General features: G+C 45.8%; 2 protein-coding genes across 2 annotated transcripts; both read left to right on the top strand.

Moving 5' to 3' along the window:
- The first annotated feature begins 15,301 nt into the window (after nt 1–15,301).
- On the top strand, nt 15,302–16,288 carry LOC142297420 (taste receptor type 2 member 9-like). Its single transcript, XM_075341648.1, has one exon. It carries the CDS (start codon nt 15,302–15,304, stop codon nt 16,286–16,288), a length of 987 nt encoding a protein of 328 aa, XP_075197763.1.
- Nucleotides 16,289–23,756: 7,468 nt separating this feature from the next.
- LOC142297419 (taste receptor type 2 member 4-like) lies at nt 23,757–24,713 on the top strand. Its single transcript, XM_075341647.1, has one exon. The coding sequence runs from the start codon at nt 23,757–23,759 to the stop codon at nt 24,711–24,713; it is 957 nt and encodes a 318-aa protein (XP_075197762.1).
- The last annotated feature ends 273 nt before the right edge of the window (nt 24,714–24,986 follow it).

The following is a 24,986-nucleotide window of genomic DNA, read 5'->3' as shown; positions in this document are numbered from 1 at the left end:
TGGATGGAGTATGCTGAGCCTTGTAGTTCTGCAGCTGCTGTCTGTCTGTATGGAGGAGAGCAGACAGCAGCTGCAGAATGACAAGGCTCAGCATGCTCCATTCACTAGTGTATGCAGGAGAGCAGACAGCAGCTGCAGAACTACAAGGCTCAGCATACTCCATCCAGAACTGTATGCAGGACTTTTTTGCCCACCAAATGTATGCTAGCCAGGTACAGCAGGCAGCTATGGGCTGCCCCCAACCCCCAGCTGCCTATTTCTACCCGGCTGGGAACTAAAAATATAGGAAAGCCCGTTTTTTTTAATTATTTCACTTATTTCATGAAATAATTAAAAAACAAATGACGTGGGCTTCGCCATATTTTTGTGTCCAGCCAGGTACAACTAGGCATCTGGGGATTGGAATCCGCAGCACAGGTTAGCCTGAGGTTTCTGGGCGCCTCTGCTGCGAATTGCAATCCGCAGCCGCCCCAGAAAATGGCGTTCTCATAGAAGAGCCATCATCTGGCGCTGTATCCAACTCTTCCAACAGCCCTGGAGCTGGGTGGCTTGCTGGGTAATCATGAGTTAATACTAGCTTTGTTTTACTAGCTAGTATTAAGCCAGAGATTCTTAATGTCAGGCAAGTTTGACCAGGCCATTAAGAATCTCCAATAAAGGGTTAAAAAAAGACACCACACAGAGAAAAAATACTTTAATAGAAATAAATACACAGACACACTTAGAGACTCCATGTGTATTACTCCCTCTTATCCCTCCACGATCCTGCTCTTCTGTCTTCTTTCTCCTTCAACACATGCAGCTCTGCTACATCAGCAGCGCTGCATGTGAGGAAGGATGCTGCTTCCCATGCAGCCTTTTCACTACGTGAGTGAGAAGGAGCTGCTGCCTGTAAGCGGTGATGTCACAACTGAGAGGTGCGTTGCTATAGCAACAGTGATCTTCGTTATTGACCGCCTGTGGCAGCCGGTTAAAAACGGAACGAGGAAGCAGACCGTGAACCCGACCGTGTGCCAGAGCATGTCGCCTGTACACGGAGATACACAAGTGTTCACCGCGTACTGGAGAGTCATGTGACCAGTCTGTAGCCAATGAGATAAGAGACACGTGACTGGTCACATGCTATTTTGACGTCACGATAGGTCCTATCATCAGTGCTGGTTACCGGGAGGACGCAGCGATCATCGGAAGGAATAGCGACAGGAGACAAAGTGCAGGACGCATCGCGTGGACCGGTAAGTGTTATGGCAATGTTTATTAATTGTATGTGTACCTTTATAATGTGTTTTTATGTGTTTGTGATTGCCTCCCATTGTTTTCAATGGGGTTCAAGAGGTTCGTCGTACGGTTCGCCGAACTGAACTCGAACACGGCCTCCGTTCGACAAACCGAACTTGAGCCTCTAGAGGTTCGCTCATCTCTAGCCAAGAGAAGTTCTGCGGGCAGGTCCATGTCTCACTTCTTCCTGCTTCCCCTTTTGAGAAGATTCAGCTGTGACAAGTAGGGCAGCTTCTACCCTTACAACTGGATGACGACATGGATCTAGGGAAACGTTGGTCAGTTTGGGAGGGAACACCAATGGTAGGGACTCAAGCCTGATCTATGGAATCAAAGACTATCCACAAACTCATCAACGCCAAGAACGAAGTGGAGAACATTCCAGAACTCCATCATGACACACTGAAGACTGATTGGAGCAACATGTTGTCAGCTAGATTGACCACCAGACATAAGGATTTGTCATGGATGGCAATAAAGGCCAGAATGCATGTCCGGTCATTCAGGCATCCCCAAACCTGTGGAAGACCAGGTACTTCCCAAGGTGCCCCTTCGTAGAGGAAACATCGCTACAGGCTTTTTGGGACTGCCATTTTTCACAGTGTCTTTTGGTTGCCCTGGAGGATGACCTGAGGAACTCTGTCCCTAGATAGAGGCTATCATACCATGCTACACTTTACAGACTCTTACAGACTATTGTAGCTATCCAGGAGGCTTGATGCCTTATGAACTGCTTTAAAAATACTATTTGGGTTACCTGGAACCAGCTCATCTTGAAGAGGGAGAGGATGTCCATCTTGGACTACCACAGGCTGATCCACAGTCTGCTCAGAGGACTGTCCGGATGTTAGCTCTGAAGAGGAGGATTAAACCTCTTAAACCACTACCCCTCCTTTCCCTTCTGTGTTTTTCAATAAAGCTTCGGACCTGTGATTCCCCCACCCTATGCCCTCCTTCCCTACTCTCTTCCTCTATTCCCAGTTCATTGTTATTTATTGTCTGACCTTTTCCTAACCTTGAGTGTTATGTGTAGCATTGGAGAATGATGTATAGTTTGGTGAGTTGTATCCTTATGCTATGTAAGAATCATAATTAAGATTCTATTAATTAAAAAAAGAAAATCAATACTACTAACATATATGTCATGCCGGTGACATTGTACAGTTGGTAAGTGCTGCCCTATTCACTGCAGTAACCGCCCTGCTCCGTACAGTCTTTGATTGTCTCTCAGATCTACTTCCTCTGTAAAGCTGTCCATCTCTGTACCTTCATGCTGCTTATGTGTTTAATCCTCGCATTAAGGGTTGTGGTTAGGTTCTGCAGGAATTTAACTCCACTTTGTCCAGCAGAAGTTGGGTTCCCTGACCCATCACCAAGCAGCAAGGGTTTTATTAGGGAGCGCCTCCCACCACTTCTCCACTGATTTAAGGTTCTAGTTCATTGTCTACATTCCTGCAAGGTGCTTTCTCTCCCATTTTTGACCAGGCTTGCCTACTTGGTTACCTTGTCCTTCTGCTTCTGACCTTAGCTACATATATTGAGCATTTTCTGCCTGCCCTGACCTCGAATAGTCTGACTATGTCTTTTGCTTTCACCTGCCAGTACTTCACAACCATGTTTCTGACTCTCCGGACAGCTGCTGAAGTCCCGTAGACTGTCCTGGAGGGGTACCTGGTTACTACTGGCAGCCAAACCTAACTTCACCATAAGAGACTCTAGTGAATTCCCGGTATTCACTTAGTCATGCCCCTCAAGGGTAAGCCATGCTCGTGGCACATTGTATTTTTTGGGTTTGGGCCCAATGTAATTTCTTACATATTTCGAGTATAAAGGATTACTGGTCAAAAATTATTGATCCAGAGATGTATTCCAATTGTCAGATTTTAAGTTAGAAAATGTTGTTTTAGGAAAATTGCTTTTTGCCTCATTGGATTTTTTTGCTTTTCTTTTGGGAGTTTTTGTTTTGCAGGACATTCTGCTGAGAACCGGATTATTGTTCTTTTTCTGCCTTAGAAATGATGCTACCATGTTTATTACTATGACTCAAATTGATTCTGAAGCTGGTAACTTTAGAAAGGATCTTTTTGGAGTATTGAATCAACACATGTAAATAATACTTGTTAAGTTACTGTACATAGTCATTTGAGTTTATGCAAACCTTGTTTAAGCCCACATCCAGATTTTACATGCTTATTTGCATCCTGTTGGTAGATTCTCAAATTTCAAAGCCGTTGTGTAGAGTTTAGCTACACAACTTATCAGAATACACAGAGAATTGTCCGTAGACATGGCCAGCTCTCTAGAGGATAGTGTGCACTATCAAAGAATTGCTGCTGCAGGATTTGTCCTCTTGACAGGATTAATGACCCAACTATTTATAGTAGTTGTGAACATCACCGAGTGGATGAAAGGAATACCGAAAAATCCGGTTGACCAAATTGTAACCTCTCTTGGAATCACGAGGATTTTCTTACACTGCTTTTCATTCCTTAACACCATGTGTGATATTTTCATCTTAAAATACCTGAGATTCATGGAAATTTTTTTCTATTTGTTTGTAAATTGCTCAAACTTGTCTGATATCTGGTTAGGAACTTTGTTCTCTGTCATCTTCTGCATGAAAATCTCCAACTTCCACAATGTTTTCTTCTTGTATCTCAAGACTCTGATCTTCAGACGGGTTGTTCATTTGATAACGGCTTTGGTTCTTTCGTCCATTGGTTTCATTTCACTTTACCTCATAGCGGACAATATTCTCACACCACATGTTTGGTTGCAGGATTTCACCATCAATGAAACTGAAATCTTCGAGATGAGGCACAACATTGCCTTTATGACAGTGGGGAACGGCATACCATTTCTCATCTATTGCACTTCATCCCTTCTTCTCATTGTCTCGTTGTGCATTCACTTGACCAGGATGAAATGTAACAGTAATGTGTCCACCAATCTCGATTCCTATTACAAAGCCATTCAATTCATGACGTTAAGTCTTATTTCTTTTATGTTAAGAATTGTCTCCAATCTGGTTGTTTTACATTTTTACGATGACATGGATTTTGTCTGGACTTTTATTATTTGGAATTCTGTCGCAATCTTGAATTCCATCTACTTAATTTACAGAATGAACAAACTAAGTAACCGGTTGTCAAACATTCTCCATCTCGCAACCAACTATTTGCTTGACAGAAGATTTTCTCTATCTACTTGTAGAGCTCAAGAAGGAACAACCACTGCTTTATGAATTAAGGATTATATCAACCAACAGGAAAGGAAAACCGAAGAATCCGGCTGACCAAATTGTCACCTCTCTTGGAATCACGAGGATTTTCTTACACTGCTTTTCCTTCCTTAACACCATGTGTGATATTTTCATCAGGACATACCTGAAATTTATGCAAATCTTTGTCTACATGATTGTAAATTGCTCAAACTTTTCTGATATCTGGTTAGGAACTTTGTTCTCTGTCCTCTTCTGCATGAAAATCTCCAACTTCCACAATGATTTCTTCTTGTATCTCAAGACTTTAATCTTCAGATGGGTTGTCCATTTGATAACGGCCTTGGTTCTTTTGTCCATTGGTTTTATTTCACTTTACCTTGTTACGGACTATTTTCTCTCACCAAATATTTGGTTGCTCGATTTCCCCAGCAATGAAACCCAAATCTTCGAGTTGAAGCACAACTTTGCCTTTATGACAGTGGGGAACGGCATACCATTTCTTATCTACTGCACTTCATCCCTTTTTCTCATTGTTTCGTTGTGCATTCACTTGACCAGGATGAAATGTAACAGTAATGTGTCCATCAATCTCGATTCTTATTACAAAGCCATTCAATTTATGACGTTAAAGGCCACTTTACATGCTGCGATCTTGCTAGTGAGATCGCTAGTGAGCATACCCGCCCCCGTCGGTTGTGCGACAGGGCAAATCGCTGCCCATGGCGCACAACATCGCTCGGACCCGTCACACTACTTACCTGCCTAGCGACGTCGCTGTGACCAGCGAACCACCTCCTTTCTAAGAGGGCGGTTCATTTGGCGTCACAGCAATAGAAGCAGAGGGGTGGAAATGAGCGGGACGAACATCCCTCCCACCTTCTTCCTTCCTCATTGCGGGTGGCCGCAGATACGGTGAGGTTCCTCGTTCCTGTGGTGTCACACATAGCGATGTGTGTGGCAGCAGGAACGACGAACAACATCGTACCTGCAACAGCAACGATATTTAGGAAATGGACAGTGTGTCAATCATCAACGATAAGGTGAGTATTTTTGATCTTTAGCGGTTGCTCGTATGTGTCACATGCAACGACGTCGCTAACGAGAACGGATATGCGTCACGAATTCCGTGACCCCAATGACATTGCGTTAGCGATGTCATTGCGTGTAAAGCGGCCTTAAGTCTTATTTCTTTTATGTTAAGAATTGCCTCCAATATGGTTGTCTTACATTTTTACAATGACATGAATTTTGTCTGGACTTTTATTATTTGGAATTCTGTCGCAATCTTGAATTCAATCTTCCTAATTTACAGAATGAACAAACTAAGTAACCGGTTGTCAAACATTTTCCATCTCGCAACCAACTATTTGCTTGATAGCAGATTTTCTCTATCTACCTGTAGAGCTCAAGAAGAAACCAGCACTGCTTTATGAAGTAAGGATTATATCAACCAAAAGGAGATATGAAGTCAACTCTAAGGGGTACTTTGCACACTACGACATCGCAGGTGCGATGTCGGTGGGGTCATGTCGAAAGTGACGCACTTCCTGCGTCGCTCTCGACATCATAGTGTGTAAATTCTAGATGATACGATTAACGAGCGCAAAAGTGTCATAATCGTATCATTGGTGTAGCATTGGCGAAAACCATAATTACCTTGTTGAGACGGTCCGATGTAGTTCCTCGTTCCTGCGGCAGCACACATCGCTGTGTGTGAAGTCGCAGGAGCGAGTAACATCTCCTACCTGCTTCACCGTGGCTCTTGTCGGCTCTGCGGAAGGAAGGAGGTGGGTGGGATGTTTACGTCCCACTTATCTCCGCCCCTCCGCTTCTATTGGCCGCCTGCTGTGTGACGTCGCTATGACGCCGCACGGCCCGCCCCCTTAATAAGGAGGCGGGTCGCCGGCCAGAGGGATGTCGCAGGGCAAGGTGAGTGCATATGAAGCTGGCATAGCGATAATTTTCGCTACGCCAGCTATCACCACATATCGCTGCTGTGACGTGGGCGGGGACTATCGCGCTCAGCATCGCAGCATCGGCTTGCGATGTTGTAGTGTGCAAAGTGCCCCTAACAGCTTATCACATAGATAATTAATGATAAGTAAATATGTGGTGGGTGGGGTGATACTAATAAGTAAAGGGGTTGACCTGAATTTGGAAAAAACATTGCAGTTTCTCAAAAAAAATGCCATACCTTTCCACAGGTTGGGTGTGGTACTGCAGCTTAGTCTTTTTCATATAAATGGAGATGAGCTCGACTACTAGACTCAACCCATGGACATGTGGGCTTAAATTTTTGAAACAAAAATAAAGTTGACTTTTATTTCAGGACAATATCTTACACTAATAGCTCAATTTCCTTTTTTTTTTGCAGAAATGAATAGCCAATAGTTCCTATTATTAGATGCAAAAACTGATTTAATAAACTAAAATAACTGCAATGGCAAATACAATGAAAATAATAAAAGTGATATATCGTTTCTTTCACTTATTCATGTTATATGTAACATGCTATGTAAATATAATGTTTATAGGACTGTAATACTTGTGTGAGAATGACCTGAATCACATCATATTTTGTTTAACACCACACAACAATTCTCCCGTTCTTTGTGGCAGATAAGAAAGCCATGGACCACATAGGGGGGAGGGGCGACATGACCAGAGGGAAGGGAGGGAGTGAGGGATTAATAAAGTTATAATGAGGGGCATTATGGGAAGATATAGGGGATTGGTGGAGAAAAGGATCCCTGTAGGGAGGGGGGGGGAGTATAAAAGTGATGAAGGAGGGTCTTACCTCCCCTTTTGGATTCCGGACGGCGACAGATTGGAGACCCAGGACCAGGACCTAGGAACCAGCATGGCGGACCTCCAGGAGTTGAACAGGCTGATCAGAGCGGCGATGGCGGTGCACGGGGCCCAGGCAGTGCAGTCCCACGTCAGGGCTGCCTGGGTTTCCCCGTCGGCACCTGCCCCTCGCTCCCCCTCCAGCCGCGGGCGGCGTTCAAGGCCCCCGCTCAGGTACTCTCCGGGCGCAGGGGGGGCGAGGAGGCCCAGCGAGAGCCCCCCTCGGGACCCTCCGCGGCGGGGCGGGCGGCAGCAGCTCCCAGCGTCTGCCCTGGCTGCCGGGAGGAATCTCTGGCGAGGCCGCGGCGGCCGAGAAAAGGGTGTGGCCAGCCCGGGGCCTTCTTCCGATGTCAGGCCTCGGGCTGGAGTGCAGAGCCCAGCGGCATCTCCCGGCCGGGAGCGAGCCCGGCGATGGAATGAGGCCAGCGGTGGCCTGGAAGGAGGCGGGCCCGGCCTGGGGCCTACTTCCGGTCCCAGGCCTCAGGCTAGATTTGACAGGCCGGCGGCAGCCCGGGTATCGGGCCGTGCCCAGCGAGGACCGGAGGCACGGAGAAGGGGCGTGTCCAGCCTGGGGCCTGCTCTGGACGCCGGGCCCCCGGCGATGGGGCACGTCCCGGCGGCTGCTTCTGGACAGGAGCGTGCCCGGCTTGCGAGTGAGGCCAGCAGTACCCCCCGAGGACGATGGGGGGGCCGGGCGCAGGCAGCCAGCAGGGGGGCCGGTGTGGGCAGGCATCACCCGGATACCTGTACGGCTGCGGAGGGCAGGAGGGACGGTGGGAGCCCCGCAGGGACCGCCAGGTCCCTCAGGTCATCTGCACTGCGCCCGACGGCCGCGGTCTCCCTCGGGAGGGGGAGGACCCAGCGGGAGGTCTCGGTCGGAGGCCCTGGAGGGCAGGAACCGGCGGTGGGGAGCCCCCTGAGCTCGGGGAGAGGCTCCTCCAGGAAGAGGACTCGGTCGGCGGCAGCCCAGGGGACAGGACGGTCTTGTGGGCTGTCGCCGCACAGAAAGCAGAGGACGCCCACCGCCAGTGCCCACGCGGCTGCCCAGGAGGGTAGCTAGGGTGGAGGGGACGCATCGGCTGCGTCCTCTGGAGCTGGGACGGTGGAGGACGGCTACAGTGAGGAGGAAGAAGGAGCCCTCAGGTCGGGGGATGAATTAGAGGAGCCGATGGCAGACGACATCGCGGTATCGAATTCAATCTCCGCGTCACGGTCGGGTGAGCTAGCCGTGGAGTCGGCATTGCTTGCGGCGCGGGGTGCTGGTGCTGGGGAGGTGGCTGCGGGCACGGCAGCGCCAGAGGGGTCAGCTTTGCTTAGCCAGTTGCTGGGGCTTTTGCAGGGTTTAGCGCGAGCGCCGGCGGCGGCCTGGACGGGGTCGGCGGTGGATGGCGCAGCGGCGGCTAGCGGCGAGAAGGCGCCGGTGGGGGCGGGTGTAGGTAGCAGAGTAGTGGAGCCTGCAGGCGATAAGGCGGGAGACAAGGAGAAGGAAAAGGAGGATGAGGTGGTGCGGCTGGATGATAGGGCTAAGAGCGAGGTGTATGTGTGCTTTGAGGGACTGCTAGGGGCGCACCTCAAAAAAGAGGTGAGGGAAAAAATTTGGAAAGGGGAGTATGTGGAGATATTTTCCCTGCTACCCCTGGGAAAATTTAACCTAGACAAGGTGAAGCCGAGCGATTCCAAGAAGGAAAAAGAGGAGAAAGAAAAACGCCGTTATAGGCTCATTCCTCGTTCCTTTTCCAATTGGTTGCAGGCGTTCGCCATTTTGGCTTGTGTGGTAGGGGAAAAGGAGCCGGAGCACTGCTCGGCTCTATTCGGCTATATGGATGCAATCGGGGAGGCGTATCGCACGTACGGGGGCTTGGCATGGCTGCAGTATGATGAGCAGTTTAGGCAGCGGAAGGCGTTGCGGCCCGGCATGCGGTGGGATCATAAGGACATTTCCTTATGGATGCGCTTAATGGCGGCCTCGAGCCAGCCCTTTCGTGGCGGTGCCGGGGGCATGGGAGCCGGGCCCTCGGGGATCCAGAAAAAGGGATTGTGCTGGCAATTTATCGAAGGCCAGTGCAAATTTGGTGCAGCGTGTAGGTTCAAGCATGAGTGCTCCGGCTGCGGGGGGGGACATAGTTTGTCCAAATGTTTTAAGAAAGGGAGAGGCAAGGCCGGGTCTGGTAAAAGGGAGGACGCCGGTGAAAATAGAGGCGATGGCGCCGTTTTTAAGTAGGTATCCGGACAGGGCAGCGGCGTCGCTTTTGCAGTTTGGTTTTTTGTACGGTTTTCGGATTCCATCGGCGGTTGAGGCATTGCCTCCGGTTTGTCGTAACTTGCGGTCGGCAAGGGGCCACCCTATGGTTGTGGGTGAGAAGTTGGGTAAAGAGGTTGAGCTGGGCAGGATGGGGGGCCCATTTGAGAGCCCTCCGTGCAGTAATTTGGTGGTGTCCCCGCTGGGGGTGGTGCCAAAGAAGGAGCCGAATAAATTTCGGCTCATTCATCATCTTTCATTTCCGGAGGGGTCGTCTGTGAATGACGGCATTGCGCCCGAATTGTCGGCGGTGTACTACGTCTCGTTCGACAAAGCGCTGGACTTGGTACGGGCAGCAGGACGCGGTGCATTGATGGCAAAGGCGGATGTAGAATCGGCGTTTCGTTTGTTGCCGGTGCATCCGGAGAGTCAGCATCTTCTGGGTTGCTGGTGGAACGGGAAGTTTTATGTTGATCGTTGTTTGCCCATGGGCTGTTCGATTTCTTGTTCATATTTTGAGGCTTTTAGCTCCTTTGTTGAGTGGGTGGTGCGGGACGTGTCCGGCTTGTCATCCATTATTCATTATTTGGATGATTTTCTGTCTGTTGGTCCGGCGGGTTCCATGGTTTGCGCTGGTTTGTTGTTCGCCTTGCAGAGAGTGGCGGATCGTTTCGGGATCCCTTTGGCGCGGGAAAAAACGGAGGGGCCAGCGCCGGTTATGCGGTTCCTGGGGATTGAAATCGACTTGCTGGCCATGGAATGTAGGTTGCCAGAGGACAAGATTGTGGATTTGCGGAGTGCGGTTGCAGCAATGCTGGCAGCAAAAAAAAGTGCGGCTTAAGGTGGTACAGTCTTTGCTTGGAAAGCTGAATTTTGCATGCAGGATTATGCCGATGGGGCGTGTTTTCGCCAGGAGGTTGGCGACAGCTACGGCAGGCGTACGGTCCTCGGCGCATTTTGTGCGGGTCACGCGGATGATCAAGGCAGATTTGTTGGTTTGGGACGTCTTCTTGCGGCATTTTAACGGCCGCACTTTGTGGTTGAAGAAGGTGGTGCGCAATGATGCTCTGGAACTGTATACGGATGCGGCCGGGTCGGCGGGTTTCGGCGCCATTTTTCAGGGTCATTGGTGTGTGGGAAGGTGGCCCGAGGATTGGCGACAGGGTGGCCTGGTAAAAAATCTGGCCCTGCTAGAGTTGCTTCCAATTGTGGTGGCGGTGGAGTTGTGGGGGTCGCAATTTTCGGGACGTAAAGTGTGCTTTCATTGCGATAATCAGGCAGTTGTACATGCAATAAACAAGCTTGTCAGCGAAATCTGGACCGGTAGTGGCATATTTGCGGCATTTGGTGCTAAAGTGTTTGCTGTGGAATATTCATGTGGTTGCAAAACATGTGCCGGGGGTTGATAACGGGGTGGCTGACGCTTTATCTCGTTTTCAGTTCCACAGGTTTTGGGAGTTACTGCCGGGGGCAGACGAGATCGGAGCGATGTGCCCAGAGGACTTGTGGAGCCTGGTGAGGCAGTGATTGCGGGTTTGATTAGGAATTCGGTGACCGAGGTGACTTGGTGCCGTTATGCTAAAGTGTGGGTTGAGTGGCAGGCAGTGCTGGGTGAGATGCTTGGTAACGGGCGAGTGGATTATTTATTGGCGCTCTTGGCATTGGTGAGTGAGGATTTTAGGGCTGGGAGGTCAGCGTCGGCTGTGGCGATTAGGGTGGCAGCCGTGGCCTTTTGGTTAAAGGTTAGGGGTGAGCAGGACGTTTCACGGGACTTTCGGGTAAGGCAGGCATTGAAAGGTTTTCGGAAAGGGGTGAAGGTGCGGGACACTAGGCGGCCCATTTCGTTGGGCTTGTTACGGCGTTTGGTGGATGGTTTGCAGGGAATTTGTGTCTCAGCGTATGAGACGGTGTTGTTTGAAACGGCTTTTGTGTTAGCTTTTTTCGGGGCTTTTCGGATAGGAGAATTGGTGAGCCCGTCAAGGGTTCGTGGGGGTGGTTTGCTATTCGAGGATGTGTCGGTAGTGGGACAGAGAGTGGAGTGTCGGCTTCGGCGGTCCAAGACGGACCAGATGGGTCGAGGCAGGTTAGTAGTGTTGTATGCGGTGCAAGGGGATGGCTTGTGCCCGGTGCAGTTGGTGAGTAAGTTTTGTGGTCTGCGGGGCGGTCTTCCGGGCCCGCTGCTACGTCACGAGGACGGGGCTTGGTTGTCTCGTTACCAGTTTGTAGCAGTGCTGAGGAGTTGCCTGCACTGGGCGGGTGAGCGCCCAGACGATTACGGGTCCCATTCGTTCAGGATTGGGGCGGCTACTGAGGCTTCTCGTTGGGGCCTTGGAGATGACATAGTGAGACGGATTGGTCGGTGGGAGTCCTCTCGTTTTCGTGGTTATGTGCGCCCACAGTTATCTCATTGAGGGCTCTGGTTGGAGTTTTTGTTTGTTCTGCCGTTGGGTTTTGTTGTTCTTTGTTGCAATCTGGAATGCTGGTGTTGTTTTGTTAAAATTGTTTCCTTTATTGTAGGAGTGTGTCTGATCTGGATCCTGGGGCACTCGTTCGTTTTCTGGGGGGCCCGTCGGGCCGACGCTCGTCCGAATGGTCGGCAGTTGGGTGTGGACAGATCGCTGGCATTGGTCAAATGGATTAGAGTGCGTGGCATGGAATGGAGCAGGGTCGTGCCGGAATTTGAATATTATTGCAGGATGGACAGACCTCCGAACGTGTTGGTTTTACACGTGGGGGGGAATGACCTGGGTTCACGGGCATCCCGTGATCTCATTAGGGACATTAAGATCGACCTACTGCGTTTATGGGCAAGGTATCCGGGCTTGATAGTGGTGTGGTCGGATATTGTGGCCAGATTATGGTGGAGGGGGGCTCGGTCGGTTGAGAAGATTAATCGCGCCCGGGCACAAGTGAACAGGGTGGTTGCGCGTTTCGTGCGGAGAAACAGCGGTTTGGTGGTGAGGCATGTGGACCTGGAATCGCCGAAGTGGCAGTTTCGGAGGGGTGATGGGGTCCATCTTAATGACATTGGTTCTGATTTATGGGCCCTGGGTTTGCGGGATGGTGTGGAGCAAGCCTTGGGTGTGTGGCGGGTCCAGGCCACGTAAGGTGTCACGTGTCCTGTCCTGTGGCAGGGGTAGGTCTGGTCCAGAAGCGGTTGGAAGGGTGTGGTAGCTGGACCGAGAGGCACTGTCTTGGTATGGTGTCTCTGGGTTCCGAGAAATTGCAGGCACGGGGTTCTGCAAAGTTTGTTGGGTATTAATCCGTGGGGTGATTAATACCTCATCTCTGGGTCGGAGTGTTGCGGCCAGGGATATTGGTGTAGGAAAGGGTTTCTGGACCGGGCCTACATAGGGTTTCATGTACCGTTTATTATTATTATGTGTTACCTATTATTGTGTGTTTGGGGTCGCCCGTTGGACGGCGCCCCCTTTGTGTTAGTATGTTAATAATAGGTAATAAAGGCTGCTGTGGCCAATTTGTTTAACCAAGTCGCATGCAGTCGGTGTGTTATTTTTTAGGTTAAGTTTGGGGGGTATAGTAACCATCACGACCGGAGAATCCTTCCTCAGTGGTCATGTCCTGTATGCTAAAAAGCAGATCACAGGATAAAGCATTGAGACACTCCGAATATCTAAAGCTAGAACTAGTCCTGGTCATTACCAAAATAATGCTTTCAATAACTATGTCCAATGTTGCATGTTGCATATTAAATACTTCCCCTTGCATTTGGATAAAAATGTGAATGAATGAATGAATGAATGAATGAATGAATGAATGAATTAAAGGGAACCTGTCACCAGTTTTGGGGTCTATAAGATGCGGCCACCACCAGTGGGCTCTTATATACAGAATTCTAACATGCTGTATATAAGAGCCCAGGCTGCTGTGTAGAACATAAAAATGACTTTATAATACTCACCTTAATGGTCGGTGTAGAGCAGACTGGTCGTATGGGTGTCTCTGTTTTACGGGTGCGGCGCCTCTTCTTTCGGCCATCGTTGTCCTCCTTTTTCTGAAGCCTGGGTGCATGACGCGTCCTACGTCATCCACACTTCTAGCATTGAGGTACTGTACAGGCCCACTTTCATCTGCCCTGAGCAGGGCAGATCAAAGAATTGTAGTGTACCTGCGCAAGACCTCAATGCCGGCTGTTGTGGATGACGTAGGACGCATCATCGACCCAAGCTTCAGAAGAAGGAGGACAAAGATGGCCGAAAAAGGAGTCGTCGCACCTGAAGAATGAAGAAACCCATCTGACCAGTCTGGACGACATTGACCATTTAGGTGAGTATTAAAAAGTCATTTTTTATGTTCTACACAGCGGCCTGGGCTCTTATTTACAGCATGTTAGAATGTTGTATATAAGAGCCCGGTGGTGGTGACCGCAGCTTATAGTCACCAAATCTGGTGACAGGTTCCCTTTAACTAATTATTAATATTACAGAGCTGCACTCACTATTCTGCTGGTGCAGTCACTGTGTACATACATTACATTACTGATCCTGAGTTACCTCCTGTATTATACTCCAGAGGTGCACTCACTATTCTGCTGGTGCAGTCACTGTGTACATACATTACTGATCCCGAGTTACCTCCTGTATTATACTCCAGAGCTGCACTCACTATTCTGCTGGTGCAGTCACTGTGTACATACATTACATTACTGATCCTGAGTTACCTCGTATATTATACTTCAGAGCTGCACTCACTATTCTGCTGGTGCAGTCACGGTGTACATACATTACATTACTGATCCCGAGTTACCTCCTGTATTATACTCCAGAGCTGCACTCACTATTCTGCTGGTGCAGTCACTGTGTACATACATTACTGATCCTGAGTTACCTCCTGTATTATACTCCAGAGCTGCACTCACTATTCTGCTGGTGCAGTCACTGTGTACATACATTACTGATCCTGAGTTACCTCCTGTATTATACTCCAGAGCTGCACTCACTATTCTGCTGGTGCAGTCACTGTGTACATACATTACATTACTGATCCTGAGTTACCTCCTGTATTATACTCCAGATCTGCACTCATTATTCTGCTGGTGCAGTCACTGTGTACATTACATTACTGATCCTGAGTTACCTCCTGTATTATCCTCCAGAGCTGCACTCACTATTCTGCTGGTGCAGTCACGGTGTACATACATTACATTACTGATCCTGAGTTACCTCCTGTATTATACTCCAGCGCTGCACTCACTATTCTGCTGGTGCAGTCACTGTGTACATACATTACATTACTGATCCTGAGTTACCTCCTGTATTATACTCCAGAGCTGCACTCACTATTCTGCTGGTGCAGTCACTGTGTACATACATTACTGATCCTGAGTTACCTCCTGTATTATACTCCAGAGCTGCACTCACTATTCTGCTGGTGCAGTCACTGTGTACATACATTACATTACTGATCCTGACTCACCTCCTGTATTACACTCCAGAGCTGCACTAACATTACAGTGTACATACATGCACTGATCATGTGGGCTCTGTACATCATTGAGTAGTCTGTTTGTTTTCTTAGTACACCTTCTTGAATGCCTTCATGGCCATCCTAGAAATGAAATCCTGTTGCATACAGATGATTTGCATGTGGATCAAGATTTTTGCATTACAAATTTGCATTACGAGTAGTATTTATATAGTGGCAGTGATGAAGTTTCTACCAGACGAGGTTATTTTGCAGATTCGAGCACTTTTATGGAGCGAGCATATATCCAGTATATATTCCTTCTGCTGGCGACGGCTGTGGTCTTTACAGCTGGACTATGGATACATTCATTTATTGTAGCAGTCAACATCTTCGACTGCAGGAACAGAAGAGCCATGACTGCTGCCGACCAAATCCTCTTCTCTGTTGGGCTCGCAAGGTTGACCTTTAACATATCGTGTCTGGGCGACTTGCTTTGCACCATTATCCTTCAGAGTTTCTTACAAATCGATCCGATGCACGCAGCTGTACGGAGTATAGTGATGTTATCCAACTACTGCAGCCTCTGCTTCTCCACTCTGCTCTCCTTAGTGTTTTTCCTGAAGATCAGCATCTTCAAGAACGTCTTCATTTCACGCCTGAAATCCTTTGTGTTGCAGAACATTGTCCTTCTCCTCTGCACGTCACTTCTTTTCTCCATCCTCTATACCATTCTTGGCTCGTGGTGGTATAACAACGAACTTCTCAGATTGGAGGTGAACTCGAAAATGAACGTTTCTCAAACCATGCAGTTGAGTTTGGTCATGCAGATCTATTACATCACGGGTAATGCGGTTCCGTTCTTCATTAGCGCCATTTCGGTTTGCTTTTTACTGAAGAACCTGTGTCTCCACCTCACCCGGATGAAAGACAACATAGCCACTCATTTAGATACTTATTACACCGCGATAAGGTGCACCACCTCCTGTTTTGTGAGTTACACCTTACACATCATCTCCAGTCTCCTTCTTATGAATTATTACTATTCTATCGACATAATAGTCTTTCATCTCATTGTGAACTTTTTTCCGGCAGTTCATTCCGCCTACTTAATTTCTATCACCACCAGACTTAGACAGCAATTCTCCAGACTGGTCAACGATGGACGAAAATGTTTATTCAAGAAAAGGAGGGATAAAATAAACAATTCCACTCGTCCTTGTTCCTCGGGATTGACAGGACCAACCATTTGTAATGAAACTATATCCCTTGGTTGATCTGGTCATGGTGGAATTAGACAGCGAAGCCTCCCAAACTTATTAAATAATTGTCTTTAATATGCATAGTCTCTGAAAACTAAGGCGGAGTCATACTTGCGAGAGCCTCGCGTCTATATCGCATGATTCTCGCGTTGCATCACCCGGCACGGACTCACAGTTGTTTCGCAGGAGCAGGTCGGTTGCATGCATATCTATGCAATCGACCTGCTTCTGTCAGTAGAGTGCGAGTCCGTGCCGGGTGATGCAATGCGAGACTCATGCGAGATACACGCGAGGCACTCACAAGTGTGACACCGGCCTAAGAAACATATTACATTCACTGATCTTGGTCAAGGGTGGTGGTCTTAAAGGGATGACAATTTAGATTTAACCAATTAGTTATGGTTTGATAGCCAAAATTTAACCCATTTGCCCCGTGGTGATTCTCCATTTTTCGTTTTCTCCTCTCCGTCTTCCAAGAGCAATATTTTTTTTATTTTTCATCAATGTAGCCAGATAATGGCTTGTTTTTGTGGGATGAGTTGTTCTTTTGATTGACGCCATTCATTCTTCCACCCGTCGTACTGAAAATGGGAAAAAGTTCCAAATGCGGTGAAGTAGCACAAAAAGAGCAATTCTACATTTTGTTTGTTTTTGCATTTTTTTATTTACCATTCACCAGTTTTTTGGCCTATAATCCTCGGCCACCACCAGTGGGCTCTTATATACAACATTCTAACATGCTGTATATAAGAGCCCAGATCACTGTGTAGAACATAAAAAACACTTTATAACACTCAACTAAACCGGTCGCTGCGGTGGATGTGGGTAAAATGGGCGTCTTCGTCCTCCGTTGCCGGAGCCTCCTCTTTTGGCCATCTTTGTCCTCCACCTTCTGAAGCCGCGGTGCATGACGTGTCCAATGTCATACACACTCGTCGGCATTCAGGTCCTGAGCAGGAGCAGTTTGAACTGCCCTGAGCAGGATAGATCAAAGTATTGTATTGTAGTGCGAATGAGCGGGATCGGCAAGTGTATATGACGTAGATGTGTCATGCACACAAGCTTCAGAAGGAGGATGAAGATGGCTAAAAGAGGAGGCGTCGGCACCAGAGGACAAAGACGCCCATTTGAGCCACATCCACCGTCCACTGTAATGACTGGTTTAGGTGAGTATTATAAAGTGTTTTTTATGTTCTACACAGCGGTCTGGGCTCTTATATACAGCATGGTAGAATCCTGTATATAAGAGCCCAGTGGTGGTGGCTGCAGCTTATAGGCCAAAAAACTGGTGACAGGTTCCCTTTAAAACTGACCTGGCAATATGATTCCCCAGGTCAGTATGAGTTCATAGGTACCAAACATGGATCATTTTATTTTTATTTAATCTTTGAAAAAAAATTCAGAAATGCGTCAAAAAATAGAATAGCGCTTTGTCGCCATTTTCCAAGGCCATTTTCTGGGATCTAGGGCTGTGTGAGAGCTTATTTTGTTTGCATGTTGAGCTGGCATTTTAAATTATACTATTTTTGTGCAGATGCGATGTTTTGATGGCTTCTTATTAATCTTTCTTGCAATGTTGCAGCGACAAAAAACCCCCACGTAATTCTGGCTTTGTGAGGTTTTTTTTCTCACTACGCCCTTTACTAATCAGATTAACTTATTTATATTTTTAATAGATCGGGAATTTCTGAACTTGATGATGCCAAATATGTCTGAGTTTTTTGTTTTATTTTTAATAAGGCAAAAGGGGGCATGATTTCAATTTTAAGGGTTTTTTTCATATTTTTTAAAACTTTTCTTACACTATTGATTTTACTAGCGCCCTTAGGTATCTTGAAGCTGAGATTCTCTGATCATTTCTGCTGATCAGTCCTGTCCGTATATCAGAAATTATGTTCTCCTGTGAATGCTGTCGCTCTGCCAGCGTTCACAGGAATTATGTCATGACAGTGACAGGGGTTATCAGCTGACACGACATGACACGACATGACAACACACCGGCGCCACATGGTCGAGTCAAAAGGCCACAGATGGTGGCGGAGAAAAGCTTGATCTCCACCGGTACATCTTTGATTTCACTGTCAGAGATTGACAGCGGGATTTAACTACTTAAGAGGTGCTGGTGGATCACCGATGTCCGATCCACCCGCGCCTGTTACCTACAAATGTCGGCTGATTAGATCAGCCAACATGTGCGGGAAAAGATGCTGGCTCCCTCGCTGTGCAAACCCGCATTAAAGAGGCAGACATAGACTTGGACATACAGGTATATCCAAGGTCATGAACAGATTATAATCAATGACCACCTTTATAATTTCTTTTGATGTGTTAATACAATATTTGAAGCCTTTGCAGTGCATGTGTGAACATTGGTGGCAGGAACTTTTATGTATAGTTGTATTTTTATATTCTGTACAGTAAATTCAAGGGTGTGATTAAAGGTGTAACACAAAAAATCTCCTGGTAAATAAAATAATAACATCAGAAAGAAATGCAATATACAAGGATCAAATAAATCCAATACTTCATGGGCAAATATTGATGTAGTAATATGTGTTCCTTTACGTGGCCACCATATTGCACCTATTGGAAGTTATTTGGGTAAGTCATTGATTTGGATGGTGGCCTGTAAAGAGGATTTAATCTCTTGAAATTTGAATTTGCCAAGTTTGACCATTTTTCCTTAAAATTTATTTGCAGCAAATCGCAATTTCAGTGATAACCCTTTAATTGCCCAGAAAAGATGTATGACACTCTGAGGTTTCTGTGGGTGAGAAAAAAAAACCCTTTTAGAGTTCTCAAATGCAAACATAGCCTTAGAAAATGTCAGACACTTCAACCTTGAAACAGATTATAGAATTAGTAAAAAAAAAAATCATGAAGACAAGGTCACAAATGAAAAAAGTGAAAAATTCCAGGATCCACAAAGAAAAAAAATTAAAGTTAATTTTATTTGACGAGTTCTTAAAATTCAGAAAAATAATACAAAATATTTAATCCCAAAACACGTTCTATGCATTACACACCTATTACCTTAATCTCACTTAAAAGTAAGAAAAAAGGTACAGTACATTTTGCTGCAGCAGTATAGCTAGAGTGGAGAAAAGTATTACACTGCCGATTTTGCAAGTTTTTCCAACTACGAAGAATGGAGAGGGCTGTAAATATTATTATAGGTAACTTCAACCTGTCCACACATTCAATCAATAACAGTCCAACCTCTCCGCCATGACCAAGAAAACAAGAGTAGTGATGGGCAGAGTGGCAGTGTAAAAGTCCGGATCCACGCAGGTTCAAAAGTACCCGAGCACCGATCCTGGGGACGGATTTCTCATTGAACTCCAGGTAACAATCGGGGTCTGCCCAGGATTGTCACATCCATTAGATGCGACAATCCTCAAACTTTACCCTGCTCATCCCAATTGCCCTGGTACAGTGGCAATCAAAGTAATAAGGGGTAAATAACAGCTCACAGCTGCCATTAAGCCCTAGATTAGTAATTGGAGGCATTTGTGAGACCCCCGATTACTAAACTGTAAGTGAAAAGAAATAAACACAAACACCAAAAAATCCTTTATTTTAAATAAAATACAGAAAAAAACCCTATTTCACCTCTTCAGTAACCCCCAAAACACCGAGGTCTGACATAATCCACACGAGATCCCATGACTATTACAGTTCTATTACATTTTTGAAGGCACAAGGCGCAGGCATAGAACATGACCACAAACTATGAGCTTCAGGCAGAAACAGCTGCATCGATGAGCAGTGAAGACACTCAGGCTATATGTCACAACTGGAGGTTCCTCTATCTTTAACCACAGGTTAACCTCTTTGAACTGAGTGACCTTACTTCAGGTTCACAGACCTGCATCAGCTTACAGAAAGACCCATTTTTTGTCAAGAAATGCAGATTTAGTGCTGAAATTTTTACACCTTATTCCTGCAGCCAATCTACACCTCCTGGAAAAAAATGCATCAAAACACCATGTGGTTTTGATGTGATATTGAGGCAATTTTTTGCCAAGAGCTGTTGATTTGGTGCAGGAATACGGTGTAAAAATTTCATTATCAAATCTGCATCTTTTGGCCAAAAAATGCCCCAAAACAGTTTTGGTGCCGTTTTGGTGTGGGTTTTCTGCCAGGAAATTCAAATTTGGTGCAGAAATCTGGTGCAGACATTTCAGTACCAAATAAGTTTGCACCTCCTGGCAGAAAACCACACAAAAACGGCGTCAAACCTTTTTTGTGCTTTTTGACCAAGAGATGCAGATTTGATTCTGAAATTTATTCACCACATTCCAGCACCCAATCTACAGCTCCTGGCAAAACATTGAGTCACTATCACATCAAAACACCATGTGGATTTGATGCGAAAGTGATGCAATTTTTTTGCCAAGAGGGGAAGATTGGGTACAGGAATGTGGTGTGGAAATTTCAGCACTAAATCAGCATCTCTTGGAAAAAAATGTATTTTTTCTACCAGGAAATGGAGGTCTATGAACTCAGTGACCCCACCTGAGGTCACTGAGTTCAATGAGGTCACTTGAGGTTCAGTTACCTGCAGTCACAGGTGGAGGACCATGAGAACCTCTAGCTGTGACCGCAAATAAACTATGATGTCACAGCTCATCACTGCAGCTGATTCTCTGCCTGAAGCTCACAGTGGGTGGACATGTTCTGTGCCCGTGGGTTGTCACTTCAGATGCAGCAGAGCTGAATCATCATGGGACCTGGTGTGGATTACGTAAGACCTGGGTGTTTTGGGGTTAATAAATTGGAAAAAGAGAGTGGCTTTTTTGTATTTTATTTCAAAGAATATAATTTTTTAGTATTTGTGTTTATTACTTTTCACTTACAGATTAGTAATGGGGGTCTAATAGACAACTCCCATTGCTAATATAAAGCTTGAAGGCAGCTGTGAGCTGTTATTAACTCTTTATTACACCGATTGCCACCACACCAGGGCTATTAGGATGAGCGAAGTAAAATGCCGGGATTGTTGTATCAAATAGATTCAACAATCCTGGGTGGCTGCAGGCAGCTATTTTTAGGCCTCAGGCGATCCAATTACCATGTGGGTCCCCAGCCTGAGAATACCAGCCCTCAGCTGTTGGCTTTATCATGGCTGCATGGGGTCCCTCTTATTTTGATACACAGCCAAGTTAAGTTCACTACTGGGGTGTTTGCAGCAAGTAGCCATATGATTTATCTGTGCTGGGTATCATAATATGGGAGGAACCTATGCCATTTTATTTATTTTTACAGCAATAAAGACACAGACGGCGTCTCTGATTGAAAGCAGTCAGACACGCTATCACAGGGTGAAGGCGCGCCTGACTGTAACCAATCAGAGATGAAGGAACTGCCGGTGGGCAGGGATAGCATTGCATATGCTGAGGTTAATAAGAGGCCCCGGAAGTAGCATTAAAGCCGTGTAGTGACTGGTAAGTATAAAGCACCTGCTCTAATCCCCATGACCCTTCTACCACCATTTTTAATCTCCTGATTTGGGTCCCAATAGTCTTACATGGGGACAAGCATCCAGCCAGATATCAGGGATCCTTTACGGACCCAAAACATTCTTTTTTTTTTAAACACAGTTGGACCTGTGGGTATCTGTGAGTCCACCCATCACTACCAAAGAGCTGTCTAAGGACACCAGGGACAAAATTGTAGACCTGCACAGCGCTTGGATGGGCTATAGGGCAATAAGCAAGCAGCTTGGTGAAAAGGCAACAACTGTTGGTGCAATTATTAGAAAAAGGAAGAAAGACAAGATGACTGTCAATCTTATTTGGTCTGGAGCTCAATGCAAGATCTCACTTTGTGGCATAAGGATGATTCTGAGATAGGTCAGGAATCATCCCAGAACTGAACTACATGGAAGTACCTAGTCAATGACATGAAGAGAGCTGGGACCACAGTCTCAAATATTACCATTAGTAATCCACTATGCCATCAAGGATTATAATCCTGCAGGGCATGCATGGTCCCCCTGCTCAAGCCAGCACATGTCTGGACCCATTTGAAGTTCACCAATGATAATCTGAATTATCCATAGGAGGCATAGGATCATCTGGTTTATCCAGATGACCATAAATAAACTTATCATTTGAAAAAAAAAAGACAGTAAAAATCCATTCAGTTGATCACTCAGCATTACTGGTTGCCAATGCTATATTAAGACGTTGTGAAGTTTATCCCTCCGGTGTCAGCAACAAGATTCCTAACAAGTTTCCTGCTGGGTGACTATTTCCTATATCAATGCAATCCGCACCTTAGCAACACATATTGATGGACTTCATCACCAACCTGACAAGGTCCTCTGGTTGTACAGTGATCTGGGTAGTAGTGGTCAGGTTTTCCAAGATGGCTCATTTCACTCCTCTGTCTGGTTTAACTTCTGCACCAGTGCTTGATGAGCACTTCATTTATTACATCTTCCACCTGCACGGCCTGAATCTCCATATTGTGTCCAACAGAGGCATCTAGTTCATCTCTCGGTTCTGGAGGACTACCTATAAGTTGCATAATGTCACCTTGGACTTCTCTTCAGCCTTCCATTCGCAGTCCAATGAAAAGGGGAGCGAGTCAACCCGATCCTGATGAATTTCTTAAGCCATTTCATCAACGAGCACCACAGCGATTGAATCAAACTGCTCCCAAAGTCAGAATTCTCCCACAATAATCATGTGAGTGAATCTTTCGCTAATGGTCGATTTTGTATTGTGTATGGACAACAACCTAAGATCCCTTTTCCTGTGGTTATCAATCATTTCCAGAAAACCTGTGGTTGATGCTCCTGTCAAGACTTTCTCTTTAGATCTGGGCAGAGGTCAAGTGCTCCTTGGAGCAGTCCTCCATCCGAATGAAGAACACATTCCAGTTTGGGGCAACGTGTCATCAGCCGGATTGACCAAGGGACACAATAACTTGTCATGGATGGCCATACAGGGCAGACTGCCATCCGGTCATTCATGTATGCCAGGGTCATGGCACATTGAGTCCACACCCACCAGTGATAGAATGTGATTCCTTACATATTTTGAGTGCTTATAAAGGATTACTGGCAAAAATCATTGATTCAGAGATGTATTCAATTGTCAGATTTTAAGTTAGAAAATATTATTTTTGGAAAATTGCTTTTTGCCTCATTTGATTTTTTTTTTGCGGCAGGACGTGATGATTGTCCTTATTTAGCCTTACAAATCATGTTACCATGTATATTACTATGACAAATTGATTCTGAAGCTGGTAACTGTTTAGAGAGCATCTTTTTCAGAATTGATTTGAGACATGTAAATAATTCTTGTTAAGTTACTGTACATAGTAATTTGAGTTTATGCAAACCTTGTTTAAACCCACATCTAGATTTTTACATGGCTATTTGCATCCTAAATGTAGATTCTCAAATTTTAAAGCCGATGTGTAGAGTTTAGCTACACAACGTATCAGAATACACAGAGACTATTCCGCAGACATGGCCAGCTCTCTAGAGGATAGTGTGCACTATCAAAGAATTGCTGCTGCAGGATTTGTCCTCTTGACAGGAATAATGACCCAACTATATATAGTAGTTGTCAACATCACTGAGTGGATGAAAGGAATACCGAAAAATCCGGTTGACCAAATTGTCACCTCTCTTGGAATCACGAGGATTTTCTTACACTGCTTTTCATTCCTTAACACCATGTGTGATATTTTCCTCGAGAAATACTTGGAATTCATGCAAATCTTTGTCTACATGATTGCAAATAGCTCAAACTTTGCCGATATCTGGTTAGGAACTTTGTTCTCTGTCATCTTCTGCATGAAAATCTCCAACCTCCACAATGTGTTCTTCTTGTATCTCAAGACTCTGATCTTCAGACGGGTTGTCCATTTGGTAATGGCCTTGGTTCTTTCATCCATTGGTTTTATGTCTCTTTACCTCGTAACGGACCATTTTCTCACATCAAATTTTTGGTTGCGCGATTTCCCCAGCAATGAAACCCAAATCTTCGAGATCAGGCACGGCATTGCCTTTATAGCAGTGGGGAACATCATACCATTTCTCATCTATTGCACTTCATCCCTTCTTCTCATTGTCTCGTTGGGCATTCACTTGACCAGGATGAAATGTAACAGTAATGTGTCCACCAATCTCGATTCCTATTACAAAGCCATTCAATTCATGACGTTAAGTCTTATTTCTTTTGTGTTAAGAATTGCCTCCAATCTGGTTGTCTTATGTTTTTACAATGACATGGATTTTGTCTGGATTTTTATTATTTGGAATTCTGTCGCAATCTTTAAATCCATCTACTTAATTTACAGAATGAACAAACTAAGTAACCGGTTGTCAAACATTCTCCATCTCGCAGCCAACTATTTGCTTGACAGGAGATTTTCTCTATCTACCTGTAGAGCTCAAGAAGAAACCACCACTGCTTTATGAATTAAGGATTATATCAACCAACAGGAAATGTCAGGTCAATGCTAACAACTTGACTCAACCCATCGACATGTGGTAGCAGTTTTTTAAACAAAAAAGTTGTCTTTTAATTCTAGATAATATCTTTAAGGTGCCATGAAGTTTACACTAATAGCTCAATTTCCCTGTTTTTCTTTATAAATATATAGCCAATAGTTTCTATTATTAAATGCAAAAAAACCTGATTTGTTAAAATAAAATAATACAAAAAACATTATAATAGTTACATATCTATTA

This window comes from Anomaloglossus baeobatrachus, chromosome 3 (assembly GCF_048569485.1).
Source record: "Anomaloglossus baeobatrachus isolate aAnoBae1 chromosome 3, aAnoBae1.hap1, whole genome shotgun sequence".
Lineage (NCBI taxonomy): Eukaryota > Metazoa > Chordata > Amphibia > Anura > Aromobatidae > Anomaloglossus > Anomaloglossus baeobatrachus.
This window is presented reverse-complemented; position numbering and strand designations above follow the sequence as displayed.